General features: G+C 41.9%; 1 protein-coding gene across 4 annotated transcripts in view; it reads left to right on the top strand.

The window, feature by feature from the left end:
• NLK (nemo like kinase) overlaps window positions 1-17,265 on the top strand; it is a 642,623-nt gene that overhangs the window by 513,721 nt on the left and 111,637 nt on the right. For all 4 annotated transcript variants that reach the window (XR_003858197.1, XR_003858198.1, XM_029612542.1 and 1 more), the window contains one exon: window positions 3,488-3,589. Coding sequence is in view for 2 of the 4 variants with exons in the window: in XM_029612542.1 (XP_029468402.1) it covers window positions 3,488-3,589 (102 nt within the window). In the remaining 2 variants the exon portion in view is untranslated. The remainder of the gene's footprint in view (window positions 1-3,487; window positions 3,590-17,265) is intronic.

Raw genomic sequence — 17,265 nt, 5'->3', positions numbered from 1 at the left:
GCCTGTTAAACCTCCAGTTCTGTAGGACTTTAATGTTATCCTTTCGCAGCTGCCTTTTGAACCATTAGAATCAGCTTCACTTAAATTCTTGATATGGAAAGTGGTGTTTCTTAAGACAGTAATAGCAGTCAGAAGAGTCAGTGAACTCCAACTACCAGTTCATTATCCACCATATTTGCAATTCTTTCACAATAGGGTGATTCTCCACACTCGCCCAAAATTTCTTCCAAAAGTTATCTTGGCTTTCCATATTAGTGAATCCATCGTATTGCCTGTCTTTTTTCTGAGACCACATATGCATGAAGGAGAGAAAGCCCTTCATATTTTGGATTGCAAATGAGCCTCAGCCACATCATTAGGCTTCACAGCTCATCATATCTTACAATCTTAATAGACTTGACATACCAGTCACCTAACATGCTTTGGCTAACTGGATAGCAGGCTGCATTCAGCAGTACTACACAGGCGCAGGTTTGCAAATCATAGACTGTCAAAGCTCATCAAGTTAGAGCTAAGGCGTCCTCCATTGCTTATCTCAGAGAAGTGCTTCTCGAAGACATTTTCAAAGCTGCAATGTGGTCATCCGTACACACTTTTATGTCCCACTACTGTCTAGACCAGTGCTTCTCAACCTTTTTTCTTCTGGATGCACCTGATAGATAATGCTTACATGCATGACACACTGAACACTTGACCATCATGGGCTATACTCTGCATCTACCCCCCTCCCTGATCCCCAAACAATGGATGCAGAAGGAGATTTCCCCATATAACTCGCCACATATAAAAAAAGATATTCTGGTGTTCTCGGTAACAGAAACAAAAACTCCCTTACCACCAGATGCACTGTAAATATACAAAATCTGAAAAAAAAAACCCCACTCAGCACGTGTAGCAAACCTGCCAGACCATAGCAATACTAACTCCAAAAACTCAGACTGCAATATCCCTATCTTTGAAAAGGCAACAGTACACCACCAGTGCATGTCCTATTGAGAATGAGAAAACACAACAAATAAGACTGATACAAATCCCTACATACTAGTAAAATGCCTCACCTCACTCACACATACAGATCCAAACTTCACCAAATGCAGAATAAAAGACCACAAATTACAAATGTGGAGACAAAAACTGGAATGGTAACCTCAAAAAGCCATTCTGCATGCAGTGCAAAACTGGAGAGCTAGAAACAGAAATACATTTCCTCCTATACTACGCAAAGTATAAAGAGAGAAGAAATGAACATTCCCAAAATTGACACATTATGTCTCTTGCTCCCTGTCACCCTCCTCCATGCCTCCATCATCCTTCCCTTCTCCCAATTACTCCCTTTCAAACATCTGCTCACACTCACATCCCTGCCCAGCATTTCTGACCCGCCACATCATCTTCCCTGTGCACCCTCTCCTGCTTGACTCTCCCTACCTCCTTTATTCCATCCCCGTCCCTGCCCAGCTATCCCGACCCTTGTTTCCCACCCCTTCCTGTCCAGCAGCCCCCACATTCCCTCTCCTTTCCACTTCTATCTGCTCAGAATGCCCAATTTCCTTTCCCCCAACCTCCACAGGGTGAAGAGACCAGCAGCAGCATCACTCCCAGACTCAGCAGGGTAAGATAAAGTTTGTGTCCCATCAAGTTCAGAACAGCAGGAGCTGGCAATGTCTCGCTCTGATCTGGATGAAGGAGGAAACAGCCTCCCACTGGGCCAGAAAGAGGAGAAGGAAGTGAGAGTAGCCTTCGGTCGGCCTAAAATAAGAGAATGAAAAGAGGAAAAGTATTAAAGAATGTTGGTCAATGCTATTGTCCGTTATTGTAGCCTTGCTTAACCACTGCTGAAAACGTACTGTACATTAAATACATTAAAAACGGTACAGTACGTATTCAGGAGCGGTTAAGCAAGGCTACTACTGCTGGCTAACTTTTCAGGACAATAGCATTGACCAACATTCTTTAAAACTTTAATACTTTTCGTCTTTCTTTGTCATTTATGTTGCTAGTGTTGGGGATTGCTCCTGAGGCTGCATTTTTTGTTTAGTAGTGAGCCCTAATACATGAGAAGTCAACCAACTCCCACCCGGGCTGATAAGGAGGCAGCAGCCTCCTGCTGGCCCTGCGACACACCTTCCAGGACCTCGCGACACACCAGTGTGTCCCAACACACCTGTTGAGAACTACTGGTCTAGACAATCTCTCAAGGACGGACAGTAAATTTGGGCAAGAAGTTTTGTGTAACCTGTTCTCGCAATAGTCTACTTGCACTGTGGAATCCAGGTTGCTTACTCAGTAAACTCTCTGCTGCAGCTCTTAGCTTGGGACTCCCCACATGTCGTGGCTAATTCAATCTGCATATCGATGGGGAAAAGCAAGTTTGCTTATTTTAAATGGTGTTTTCTATAGATAGGATGAATTTAGCCATGGCGACGATATCCACCCACCTTCCTGGAGAGTCGACTTCCTTTGCTAGGATTAGCTCACATATCAACTGAGGAAACTCACGAGGCAATGCCCATGTGGGAATTCCCACAGATGTTCAGTAGAGCTCGAAGATCTACTATCTAGGAGAGATGAGTCTCTTCAGGGCTGACAGATGAGGCTGCCCCACTTCATGACTAATTCACCCTGCAATCTATGGAAAATACCATATATGGTAAGCAAACTTGCATTACATTCTGTATCTAGAATTTGTGTTAATGTGCAGCTGTCCTTGAGTTTTTTTTTATTGATTTTTATTTGCAATTGTTTTAATACGGTAGTTGTATGCCTTAATGAGTAAGCTTTTGAGTTTAGGAATTCGATTTAGATGAACTTTTAAATAAATTCATGATTTTTTTTCTTCCAGATTTTTCATGAGAAACTTGCCTCCTTTCCTGTGCCCCTCCCCCATTCCCCTTGGCCTCCATTTTGCACTCTCATGTATATATTTAGCACATTGTTTTATGATCTACTTTGGAGGTTTTGTTTATAGACTTGGAGTATTGCTTTTTCTATGCTTTAAAACAATATCTTTCTAGAAATGGAATGCCTGGCTCCCTGTATTTATTGTTTTCTTTAGTGTATTCTTTTAGCATGCACATTGGGGATAATTTTTAAAGGGACATCTGCGCAATAAATGCTATTTTCTGCACAGAAGTAGCCTTTAATAAAATTGCCCATCCAGTAATGTGAATAAATGTGCATGCGTATGTCATATTTGTACGTAAGTTTACCCAGACAGAGTGGAGACATTTCTGGGGCAGAGTTGGGGAAGGGTTTAGACTTAAGCGCATACTTTATAAAATCTGGAAATTTGCACCTAGGTTTTCAGGAAAAATGTGTGTATATCAAATAGCAGGAATAACTTGTGCAGGGTACTTTTGGTGGAATAATTTTCAAAGCAAACTTGTGCATGTAAATCACATTTGAAAATTGATGTAACGTATGCACGTTTTTACTGATATTCTTATGCAGGCTTTTTGAAAATTACCCTTTTTCTGTTTTTCTACAGCTGGATTTAATCACAGACCTGTTGGGAACACCATCACTGGAAGCGATGAGAACAGCTTGTGAAGGCGCCAAGGCACACATACTCAGGGGTCCTCATAAACAGGTAGCCCATTTTAACCCAAGTTCAAGTTGTAATCTGATGCTGCTGTTCCTTCCTTGTAAATTAATTACTCATAGATTATATACCTGTTTCTGTCCCTAGGATTTCAAATTGAGCCTTATTTGTCAAAGTTTCCCCCACTAGCACAGAAAAGGAGAAAATGATTGATAATTTGGGACCCATATTTTATTTTAGCTTTTATAACACTTACAGAGCAGACAGCTCTTTATAAAAAGTATTCTGCTCATTTACTGTCTGTAGTACTAACAGCTACTGAAGAACTCTGAGTTCCTATCATATGAATTTTAAAGACCAAAGTCTAATAGATGTGTTGGTGTTGTGAAATACAATTTTTATAGGTAGTGACAACCTGTGTTGAGATTGTCAGAGTCTTTTCATAAATTTGCATTTACAGTATTTTAATACTATTGATGTACATCATAAATGTAAGCAATACCAGCTGTTGAGTAAAGATCATTTCAGAGCCTTGTCTTGTGCAGACAATAGAAACAGCTAGCCCTGTGTATAGAAATACAAGAGATGTTATATGTTTCATCCAGATGTTTGTGCTTTGAGAATAAAATGAGTTTGTGTGTTCCATAGGTACATTAAGTCTGCCTGGTGAACACTAGAGCTCAGCTATTCTCAGGTGCTAGTCCAACCCTTTAGAATTCTCTTCCATTAGATCTATATCTGGAAGTTGACCATCTGACCTTTTAGAAAAAGATCAGAACCATTTTATTTTCCCAGCATGCATGTGAATGGTATTGAAATGAAGTTCTGGTCTCAGGTATTAAGTTGAGGTTTTACGTTCTAATTCTGTCTCATTTATGTTTTTAGTTATACAGGAGTAACAAGGTGCATCTGCATTTTTTAATGTTTTGCCTTTCTATATAATTTTGTTTGTGTACATTTTTTTGTAAACCACTGCGATCATTAGAGTATGCAATCTAAAAGTAATTTAAAATAAATGTTTACATCTTATTATGAATGTAATTTTAGATTCCACTAGGAGCAAATATTTTGAACCTGTATAAATAAATATTAAAACATTAAGATATAGAGCCATCAAATGAGATGAACGGCTGCCTGGTGCGCCTCACCAGGAGATGCCACACTTCCACCACTGCTGTAACTACAGTGATAGCAGAAGTAAGCTCCTGAATAGCCACATCATTAGGAGGGGACTCTCTCCCCCAGTCTCCTGGGCCAACTGGCTACAGTATCAGAGGAGGGACATCCCCTGGTCAATTGGGATGCTGATTAGCCTGGCAATGGTCTTGGTGAATGAGCTTAAAAAATAACAAAGAAAAGAATTTATTTCTTGTGTGACTATGAATGCGTATTGTATATGGTAAATACACGTGCTGCCTGCTCCAGGTTATAGAATTGCTTCAAAGTGTACGTTTCCTATCCAAGCAATTTAAAATATTATATGACACATACACCGTCTTCCATATGGCAGCAGGTGTTTCTAATGACTTGTACTGTGTCCTTTTTGCATCCAGATATAGGTGAAATGTAAGGTATGGTATAAGCTATAAAAAATCAAATTTTAAAATTACTTTTAAAAATCTTAAAAATGTGAATACTGATTTAAATATATACCCTATTGAGAGACAAAAAATATTTCAAAATAACATTTGTTTTAAAATGCACTGTAAAAGGGATCATGCTTCAAAATGTGTATTATTGAAACTGTTCTCCTGAAGTTTCTCAGTCTGTGTATTTATAAATAAAGTATAAAACACAAGAGGTAATAGAATATTGTTCAAATCCAGAAATTAAAGCACAGTCTTGAAATTTCTAATTCATTTATTTTATGTAGTAATAAAGGTCAGGAGACAAGCTGCGTATGGTATTTTATTGGACTAATTTAATATGCTTGTGTCTAGCTCTCAAGTATTATGTGCCCTTCATCAGGTCAGTGTAAAGTGAGTTGAAGATATCACCAAAGTATACAAGTAAATTGTTGGCTAGTTTGCAATATCTGTATGTGTTGTATAAGTTGTAAATACATTTAGAAAAAAAATGAGGGAAGGAAAATGAATCTGAGCTTACTTTACTGTAGTATTTTATAAAGTTTGTTTTAAAAAATATACTTATTGCACTTTATCTAGTCAGTCCAACACAGTTTCTGATTCACTGAATGTAATTTTTTCCATTGGTCTTCATTCATTCAGTCATGTGAATTTTCAAAGAAGTTGTGCATGTAAATGCAACCTACTATTATAGCAATTTTCAAAAACCATTTACCCACATTAAATGCACTTAATTGATAATTCAGTGGTGTACCTACTGTAGCAATTTTCAAAAGTTCACTTGCATGGACAAAGTGCCTTTACATGTGTAAAACCCAGTTCTAAGGGTGTAAATACTTTTGAAAATCAAGCCCACTCTGTGCAATATTTGTTTTGTCTTTTTTTATTATTCCACTTTTAACAAATGAGCTCTACTCATAGAGGAGCTGACTCCCATCCTAGGTTGGGGGAGAGACCACAACAGTGGAGGTACTACATCTCTGGGGAGAGACACAGAGGCTGGTGGGAGGGATGGTGAGTTCAGTTTAAGCCAGGAACAGTCCTCCCACCAGCCTCTCTTTTTGGTGGCTTTCTAGCTGAGCAGTAGGCCAGGCAGCCACTAGTGCAGTGCTATTTGTTGATTCAAAAACTTTGTATTAGGAGGTCAGTTAAGCTCTCCTTGACTTTATCAGGTTTCCTAGTGCACCGTGATCTTTTAGCAGCATGGGATATCCTGTCAGCAGATAACTAGTATGGGAGAAGGGCTAATGAAGTTCTTGGGAGCATGGGCGGGCTTAGCTCCTTCTGCTGCAGACATTCTTAGCAGCAAGCTCTTCCTCTCCTTTATGCTGTTTTCTGTGTTCCAGGGCAAGGGGTTTTGGTGCTGCCTGCTGTTAGGTGATGCTAGATGGAGGTGCTCACTCCAATGCTGGGGGCAGTCTGTGTGTGTGCGGAGCCTGAGAGCAGAACAGTGATTGATTTCTTTTTCAGCATGCAGTCTAGCTGACACAAAAAAAATAGTAATAATAATGGTTAACATAAGAACATAAGAAAATACCATACTGGGTCAGACCAAGGGTCCATCAAGCCCAGCATCCTGTTTCCAACAGTGGCCAATCCAGGCCATAAGAACCTGGCAAGTACCCAAAAACTAAGTCTATTCCATGTTATCATTGCTAATGTCAGTGGCTATTCTCTAAGTGAACTTAATAGCAGGTAATGGACTTCTCCTCCAAGAACTTATCCAATCCTTTTTTAAACACAGCTATACTAATTGCACTGACCACATTCTCTGGTAACAAATTCCAGAGTTTAATTGTGCATTGAGTAAAAAAGAACTTTCTCCGATTAGTTTTAAATGTGCCCCAAGCTAACTTCATGGAGTGCCCCCTAGTCTTTCTACTATCCGAAAGAGTAAATAACCGATTCACATCTACCCGTTCTAGACCTCTCATGATTTTAAACACCTCTATCATATCCCCCCTCAGTCGTCTCTTCTCCAAGCTGAAAAGTCCTAACCTCTTTAGTCTTTCCTCGTAGGGAAGTTGTTCCATTCCCCTTATCATTTTGGTAGCCCTTCTCTGTACCTTCTCCATCGCAATTATATCTTTTTTGAGATGCGGCGACCAGAATTGTACACAGTATTCAAGGTGCGGTCTCACCATGGAGCGATACAGAGGCATTATGACATTTTCCGTTTATTCACCATTCCCTTTCTAATAATTCCCAACATTCTGTTTGCTTTTTTGACTGCCGCAGCACACTGAACCGACGATTTCAATGTGTTATCCACTATGACACCTAGATCTCTTTCTTGGGTTGTAGCACCTAATATGGAACCCAACATTGTGTAATTATAGCATGGGTTATTTTTCCCTATATGCATCACCTTGCACTTATCCACATTAAATTTCATCTGCCATTTGGATGCCCAATTTCCAAGTCTCACAAGGTCTTCCTGCAATTTATCATAATCTGATTGTGATTTAACTACTCTGAACAATTTTGTGTCATCTGCAAGTTTGATTATCTCACTCGTCGTATTTCTTTCCAGATCATTTATAAATATATTGAAAAGTAAGGGTCCCAATACAGATCCCTGAGGCACTCCACTGTCCACTCCCTTCCACTGAGAAAATTGTCCATTTAATCCTACTCTCTGTTTCCTGTCTTTTAGCCAGTTTGCAATCCACGAAAGGACATCGCCACCTATCCCAATACTTTTTACTTTTCCTAGAAGCCTCTCATGAGGAACTTTGTCAAACGCCTTCTGAAAATCCAAGTATACTATATCTACCGGTTCACCTTCTACCGGTTCACCATCTACCGGTTAGTTTTATGTAACTCTGGTGCACGAGGAAAGCGGTTTGAATCCCTGTACTGAGGTTCCCAGAGGGCCTGGCTCCGCATATGAAGCATTTTTGTTTGCTGCTTGTTCTGATTTCTTTAAAAAAAAAAAAGAGAGAGAGAGATGGTACTTAAAGAGGCAGCTTCAGGCTGCCTTGTAAAAAAAAATTAAAAAACAGCAGCGAGATTTAGGGATCTTTTCCATTCTTGCACAAAGATGGCTTGGGAGGGGAGGGAGGAGGTAGGTATAAACAGGACAATAAAAGAAAAGAACAAGGGATGTGCTTTGCCCAGGTATGGCTGCTGCTACCTCCCCTTCCCTCAGCTCCCAGTGGCTTAATCATTATAGGTCTGCTTTTCAATTTTAAAGCAAGGAGGGGAGGGACCGGGATAAAGAGGGCAATTCAAGCTACCTTCTCCTAGATTGTCTGGAACACTGCACTGATTAAGATGATTAAAGTGAAGTACTTCATATTAGTAATTCAGTGGTGCAGATGTCTAGTGCTGTGAATATGTTCCAAGAAGACATGGATTTGAGTCCACACTCAGCTCAAACAAGTAGAAATTAATTATGAATTTATTTTGTGTACCTTTATAGGTTGAGGTAATAGCAATACGCTATGTGGAATAGCTCACAAGGGGCCAAGTTTGTGGGCATGGCCCTCTCCCCCATTATGTGTCCCTGGGGTGCAGTATTATATAAAAATAAAAATTGCTGCTTGTGGCTTGGAGGCATTTAGGCCTCCATTAAGGTTTGAACTGATCTAGTGGTATTGAGCATTCAACTGTAGTAGTGGTGTGCAATTCCTGGTGAGTGAGGCCACAGAGAAAACTTCCCTTCAGGTGGCCAGCAGCTCTCTGCAGACAAGCAGTGTGGGCATAGGTCCCTATGCAATTACCCTTGTCCACATGGCTATCACTCATGATGTGGACGGTAACATAGTTACTTGGTAAATGTTGATAAAGACCATTGTTCACCCAGTCTACCCAGCAATTTATTATGATGGTCATCCCCAAGCCTTCTGTTAAAGGTGGTAGATGCTGCTCTGTGCAGGTTACCCTATGCCTCCTGTTAAGAGTAGTAACTTCCATTTTTTGCAAATTACCCACATACAGAAATTATACCCAGAGCTAACATAGGTTACTCATTTTCCCCACTTGGCTGTACATTTATGGTCTAGCCCCATATCGGGGGCCAGATTTGGGCAGCTCTGGCTCTATCCCACAACTGTTTGAAGAGACAGGGAGGCCCCCAATTGGGGGAGGCTGTAGATGGGCCCTAAGCAGTGCGGGTGCACAGAAGCATGGGGTACTGTATATATGCAGCTCTGTAGGAATGTGGAGCCTGGTGCGTGATGGCACCAAGCTGTTTGTCACAATTTCTTCTTGACTTCTGTTGTGGTTTTTCTCCTAGGACAAGCAGGATGGTAGTCCTCACATATGGGTGACATCATCAGATGGAGCTTGGCACGGAAAACATGCCCAGCCTGCTGCTATCCATGCGTCCACGCGAGTTCCCCCTTCAGTCTCTTCTTTTCCACACTGCAGTAGCCTCGCGGTTGTGAAGCTCCAAACCCTTGAAATGGTGTTTTGCATTTTTCGGGGGGGGGAGGTTCTTTCTGCGTCGGGTCCCCCTTCGCATTCGGTTCCCGGTAGGTACCCTTGACTTTTGCCTCTACAATTCATGGTCGATTCCTGACCATGAATTGTGGAGGCACTGAGAGGAGAGGATCACCTTGCTGGTGGCTGAAAATAATCAGTAAGTTTTTGCTTGGGACATTGTCTTTTTTAAAAGTATTGGGGCAAAGTTAACTATTTGGTAATATTATTTTGTGTGTTTGTGCTTTTAATAGTAAGGCAGCAAATAAACAGAAGTTAGACTGTATTTTTAAATAGTCAATAAGGCAGCTAGGAAGAAGTAGTTAGTGTTTGTATAATAAAAAAAAAAAAAAGTAGCCAGAAGCTAGAAATAAGCTAGGAGCAGTGTATACGTAAGTAAAAAGGTTGAAAAGTTCAGTTACTCACGTTGGAAAGGTGTTGAGGTAGTGTGATTTGGTTTGATTAGGAACCAACATTTGTTAATCAAGAGAGCAGTGAGTCACTCTGGCTGACTAACTGAGGTTAGTCTGTATTTCCCAACCCTCCCACCCCTAGCTCATCCTTTAATTTATAGGCAGATGCCACTTTAAAAAAAACAAAAAACAGCTTATTAAGAGTTTGATCATTCCCGTGTAAGCCACATATAGTGAATTCACTAATACATTTAAAGGACATTAATTAGACGCATTCCTACTCCCATAACAACCTAAAACTTAAGTAGGAACTGAACAAAGTTGAGATGAAGGCAGCAGTCCAGCAGCAAGAAGGGGACTTCCCAGTCTTTTGCATTGAGTTTCACATGTATGATTTTTTACCCGCCAGTGAGAATATTGTACATGTGCATGCAATGCAAAGAGCTCCTGGCTCTCAGAGAATGAGTCCGATCTCTGGCGGCTAGAGAGGCAGACAGAGAGGAATATAGATGAGACCTTCAGGGACATAGTAGCCAACTCCCAACTTCAGACTGGCAGCCTTGGTGCTGCCTTGGAGGAAGAAGGTCTCATGATTGACGAGCATCAACCTGATGCAGCAGGAAAGGATCCTGCAGCAAGGACCTGCTCTCCAGGTGATGCATTGTCCTTTCGCACCGAGGATATCTCCCCAAGGCCTACTGCCCAGGAGGGAAGGGTTAGGTCGGCCGTCATAGTTGGTGATTCGATTATTAGGAATGTAGACAGCTGGGTGGCTGTTGGGCGTGAGGATCGCCTGGTAACATGCCTACCTGATGCGAATGTGGCGGACCTCACGCATCACCTAGATAGGATTTTAGACAGTGATGGGGAGGAGCCGGCTGTCATGGTACATGTGGCCACCAACGACATAGGAAAATGTGGGAGGGAGGTTCTGGAAGCCAAATTTAGGCTCTTAGGTAGAAAGCTTAAATCCAGAACCTCCAGGGTAGCATTCTCTGAAATGCTCCCTGTTCCACGCGCAGAGGCAGGCAGAGCTCCGGAGTCTCAATGTGTGGATGAGACGATGGTGCAAATAAGAAGGATTCAGTTTTGTTAGGAACTGGGGAAACATTTGGGGAAGGGGGAGTCTCTTCTGAAAAGATGGGCTCCACCTTAACCAAGGTGGAACCAGACTGCTGGCGCTAACTTTTAAAAAGGAGATAGAGAAGTTTTTAAGCTAGAACAAAGGGGAAAGCCGACAGTCGCTCAGCAGCGCATGGCTCGGAGAGAGGTGTCTTCAAAGGATACTAATGATGCATTAGAATTAGGGCATCCCGACAGTGAGGTTCCAATTATAAGAAAAGTAGTCCAAGTGCCTGTAACTAAAAACTCAGCTGAGCTAAGAAATTCTAACTTATCCCTATCAATTAAAAAGCAGAATGAAAATACAAACAAAAAACAAACTTTGAAATGTCTGTATGCTAATGCCAGAAGTCTAAGAAGTAAGATGGGAGAATTAGAATGTATAGCAGTGAATGATGACATAGACTTAATTGGCATCTCAGAGACATGGTAGAAGGAGGGACAACCAATGGGACAGTGCTATACCAGGGTACAAATTATATCGCATTGACAGAGAGGAGCACCCCGGAGGCGGTGTGGCGCTTTATGTCCGGGATGGCATAGAGTCCAACAGGATAAACATCCTGCTTGAGACTAAATGCACATTTGAATCTTTATGGGTAGAAATCCCTTGTGTGTCGGGGAAGACTATAGTGATAGGAGTATACTACCGTCAAGATGGTGAGACTGATAGTGAAATGCTAAGAGAAATTAGGGAAACTAACCAAATTGGTAGTGCAGTAATAATGGGAGACTTCAATTACCTGATTCACAACTCTTATCAAAAGGGAGCCCTTAGTTAACCACCGCAACCAAAATCAAAAAATAACAAAGTGGAACTCAGGCAACTTTTTAGTAGTAGCTTAAGAAGGTGTCAGCAAGCCTGACGTTGTGTGACTTCTTATCAAAGACACCAACCGGTCTTTCAATCATTCACCTTCTTTGAATTTTAATGCTTTCAAAAATATTTTTATAAACTTTTTTTGCTTTATATTTAAAATAGTCCTCCATTCATAAAAAACCAGACTCTTGAAGAATTCTCCTTTTACATAAGATAGCCCAACACAGCCAGTGTTTCACTGATTAGCTTCTTCAGGGGCAAGTAAAGAACATATAAACAAGAGTCTTTATCCCGTTCAAAAGGACGTAGCGTCTCAACCTTTTATCAACCGGAACAAGGAGGAGGACTACTAAAAAGTTGCTTGAGTTCCATTTTGTTATTTTTTGATTTTAGATTTCATTTACCCCAATATTGACTAGGTAAATGTATCATTGGTACATGCTAGAGATATAAAGTTCCTGGATGGAATAAATGACATTTTTATGGAGCAATTGGTTCAGGAACTGACAAGAGAGGGAGCAATTTTAGATCTAATTCTCAGTGGAGCACAAGATTTGGTGAGACAGGTAACAGTGGTGGGGCCGCTTGGCAATAGTGATCATAATATGATCAAATTTGAATTAATGACTGGAAGGGGGACAGTAAGCAAATCCACGGCTCTCGTGCTAAACTTTCAAAAGGGAAACTTTGATAAAATGAGAAAAATTGTTAGAAAAAAACTGAAAGGAGCAGCTACAAAGGTAAAAAGTGTGCAAGAGGCGTGGTCATTGTTTAAAAAAAAAAAAAAAAAACCCATCCTAGAAGCACAGTCCAGATGTATTCCACACATTAAAATAGGTGGAAAGAAGGCAAAACGATTACCGGTATGGTTAAAAGGGGAGGTGAAAGAAGCTATTTTAGCCAAAAGATCTTCATTCAAAAATTGGAAGAAGGATCCAACAGAAGAAAATAGGATAAAGTATAAACTTAGGCAAGTTAAATGTAAGACATTGATAAGACAGGCTAAGAGAGAATTTGAAAAGAAGTTGGCCGTAGAGGCAAAAACTCACAGTAAAAACTTTTTTAAATATATCTGAAGCAGAAAGCCTGTGAGGGAGTCAGTTGGACGATTAGACGATCGGGGGGTTAAAGGGGCACTTAGAGAAGATAAGGCCATCATGGAAAGATTAAATGATTTCTTTGCTTCGGTGTTTACTAATGATCAGATTACAAAGAGATCTCAAAACATTTAAAAAGAGGTTAAAAACCTAGTTTTTTAAACAAGCCTATCACAAAAAGAATAGAGAATAGAAAATAGAAGGGAGCAGGCGGTAGAACACCCGCACATAACACTTAAATCGATATGTGCGCTTTTATTATTTTATCACACTGTTAACATAGAAGACATATTCAATTTATAAACTAAACCTGTAATCTAGAATTAAACCTGTATAAAAGGACATGATTTATCACTTTCACCAAATAATATTGATCACAAAATTGTTACCGAATCTTTATGGCACCTATGTAGAATGTATGTTCCAATACATTAACCAACCTTAATTTGTGCCTTCCTGTAAACCGTTGTGATGGTATTTAAATTAACGACGTTATAGAAAAGATTTTAAATAAAATAAATAAAAGAGTATGTTGGGGAGATACCTGTTCCGGAGAAGGTTTTCATGGGTAATGATTCAAATGGACTGAACCAAATCACAGTGAACCTAGAAGATGTGGTTGGCCTGATTGATAAACTGAAGGGGTAGTAAATCACCTGGACCAGATGGTATTCACCCCAGGGTTCTGAAGGAACTAAAAAATGAAATTTCAGACCTATTAGTAAAAATGTGTAACCTATCATTAAAATCATCCATTGTACCTCAAGAGTCGAGGATAGCTAATGTAACCCAATATTTAAAAAGGGCTCCAGGGGCGATCCGGGAAACTACAGACCGGTTAGCCTGACTTCAGTGCCAGGAAAAATAGTGGAAAATGTTGTTTCTAAACATCAAAATCACAGAACATATAGAAAGACATGGTTTAATGGAACAAAGTCAGCATGGCTTTACGCAAGGCAAGTCTTGCCTCACAAATCTGCTTCACTTTTTTGAAGGAGTTAATAAACATGTGGATAAAGATGAACCGGTAGATGTATTGTACTTGGATTTTCAGAAGGCATTTGATAAAGTTCCTCATGAGAGACTTCTAGGAAAAGTAAAATGTCATGGCGATGTCCTTTGGTGGATTACAAAGTGGCTAAACAACAGGAAACAGAGAGTAGGATTAAATGGACAATTTTCTCAGTGGAAGGGAGTGGGCAGTGGAGTGCCTCAGGGATCTGTATTGGGACCCTTACTTTTCAATATATTTAGAAAATGATCTGGAAAGAAATACGAGTGAGATAATCAAAATTGCAGATGATACAAATTTGTTCAGAGTAGTTAAATCACAAGCAGATTGTGATAAATTGCAGGAAGACCTTGTGAGACTGGAAAATCGGGCATCAAAATGGCAGATGAAATTTAATGTGGATAAGTGCAAGGTGATGCATATAGAGAAAAATAACCCATGCTATAGTTACACAATGTTAGGTTCCATATTAGGTGCTACCACCCAAGAAAGAGATCTAGGTGACATAGTGGATAACACATTGAAATCGTCGGTTCAGTGTGCTGCGGCAGTCAAAAGAGCAAACAGAATGTTGGGAATTATTAGGAAGGGAATGGTGAATAAAAGGGAAAATGTCATAATGCCTCTGTATCGTTCCATGGTGCGACCCCACCTTGAATACTGTGTACAATTCTGGTCGCCGCATCTCAAAAAATATATAATTGCGATGGAGAAGGTATAGAGAAGGGCAACCAAAATAAGGGGAATGGAACAGCTCCCCTATGAGGAAAGACTAAAGAGGTTAGAACTTTTCAGCTTGGAGAAGACGGCTGAGGGGGGATATGATAGAGGTGTTTAAAATCATGAGAGGTCTAGAACAGATAGATATGAATCAGTTATTTAGTCTTTCAGATAATAGAAAGTCTAGGGGGCACTCCATGAATTTACCATGTGGCACATTTAAAACTAATCGGAGAAAGTTCATCTTCACTCAACGCACAATTAAACTCTGGAATTTGTTGCTAGAGGATGTGGTTAGTGCATTTAGTATAGCTGTGTTTAAAAAAAGGATTGGATAAGTTCTTGGAGGAGAAGTCCATTACCTGCTATTAATTAAGTTGACTTAGAAAATAGCCACTGCTATTACTAGCAACGGTAACATGAAATAGACTTAGTTTTTGGGTACTTGCCAGGTTCTTATGGCCTGGATTGGCCACTGTTGGAAACAGGATGCTGGGCTTGATGGACCCTTGGTCTGACCCAGTATGGCATGTTCTTATGTCCCATTTCTGGGTCCCCGTCTGTCATCGACTGCACACCGGCCTTTTTTCAATGGCGTCGTCTGGTTTTCGACGGTGCCCCCAATGCCCGTGGAACATGCCCATCATGGATCCACACAAGGTATGCATCCTCTGCCTGGGGGCCTCGCACAACGTCCAAGGGTGTCGTTTGTACATCCAAACGACACCAATAATCACCAATAATCACCAATTATACCAATAATCACCAATAATAATAATTATTATTAAATATAATATATTATATATATATTTAATATAATATATTTAATATATATTAATAATATAATATATTATTATAATATAATATAATAATATTATATTATTAATATTAAGGCTCGATTCAGCCTTCTTGTTCTTGGTTACACTTGTTTATCCCCCAAGTTTCATGTAAACCGGCCTGATGTGAATTCTATTCGTGAAGTCCGGTATAGAAATATATAATAAATAAAATAAATAAAATCCAGATGACCTTCAAAGGGCATCGTGCTCGCCTGGACAAAATGGAGAAAAATTTTGGCTCTCTAAAACTGTCCACTTTGGTGTCGGTATCCTCCACCCCTAAGGACTGCTGGGAACCGTCTCCGTCTCTCCCCCTGGCGTTTCCACTCTTCAGTACCCCTAAGGATCGCGGAGAGGGAGATCGATCCTCTGTGGTCTCTCCCCTCCCCCTAACCGCACGGTCATCATTGTCCTCTGCGCCGGGGAAAGACCAGGCTGAGCGCCGGAAACCCAGGAAGCATCAACACAGGTCACCGTCCCGACACGGTTCCGGTCCAGGACGGCATTGGCGGCCACCAAAGCAGTAGCCCAAGGTGTTCCCCACTGGCAACGGTTCCGAGTGCCATGCCCCCCTCATGGTTCTTCCGATGGTGTGCCGGCGACGCTTCATCCCCCTCCATCAGTCCTCACCACGCAGGAATTCCAGGAGGAGTTGAACCACAGGGTGCAATCGGTGGTGCTCAAAGCGCTTCAGAGCATCAAGCTGCCAGTGCCACCAACCCCCATACCAGTGCCTGAGCCCTCTGCTTTCCATGCTCCCGCCCCTGCTGGAGTGTCTGGACGTCCTTGGCACCCTACCGACACAACTGGTGCCAGAGAGGCCCCCGATGCCCTCCACCAGAGCAATCCCAATTCCTCGGAGGAGGATGAGGCCACAGGGACCGGGCGCCCATGCCTGTGGCTCCCCGGTGTACCATGGCTAAAGCCCCCCTCGATGCCCGAGGGCCCATCGATGTCTAACTTTGGGGCCCAGGCCTGGCACCCCCTCCTGGTCCCCGCCCTTGGTGTCCAGACCCTAGTGAGGAGAAGGGGCCCCTATGATCCATGGGGCGATGACTCCTCGGATGCATCGTCCGATTTCTCCAACAACCCCTCTCCGCATGTGGGAACACCCGGAGTCGATGGCCCTGGTGAACAGGAAAACTGATGTGACTTACCTGGTTCAACAGACAGTGGGCTTTGAACGGGCGGCACGTACCCCACCAATCTGCGGTGGTGGAGTCCACACTCAAAAAGGCCAGATGCTCCAGGACACATGCTCACATGCTTCTGCCCCCCCCCCCCCCCCCCCCCCCCCGGGGCATGAACACCGGGAGCTCGATGCCATTGGGAGAAAGATGTTTCAGGGGGTGATGCTGGTGACCCATATTGCGGCCTACCAGCCGTACATGACCACAACTTGTGGAAGCAGGTCCAAGATTTTGGGGAGAACCTCCCCCAGCAACAGCAGTAGTCCCTGACTGCCCTAGCTACGTTGGGCCTGGAAGCAGGTAGACACGAGGTCAGGTCAACCTACGATGTTTTTGAGACTGCAGCTCATCTAGCTGCCGGGGGCATCTGTGCCAGGCGGCTGGCTTGGTTCAGAGCCTCCAACCTCTGCCCGGTGGTACAGGACAGACTGCGGACCTCCCCTGCAGAGGAGTGAACCTGTTCGGGGACAAGGAGAAAGAGGTCATGGCGCAACTGAAGG

The sequence above is a fragment of the Rhinatrema bivittatum genome, chromosome 8 (assembly GCF_901001135.1).
Source record: "Rhinatrema bivittatum chromosome 8, aRhiBiv1.1, whole genome shotgun sequence".
Classification (NCBI taxonomy): Eukaryota; Metazoa; Chordata; class Amphibia; order Gymnophiona; family Rhinatrematidae; genus Rhinatrema; species Rhinatrema bivittatum.
The sequence above is the reverse complement of the archived record's forward strand: the minus strand, read 5'-3'. Positions and strand labels throughout refer to the sequence as shown.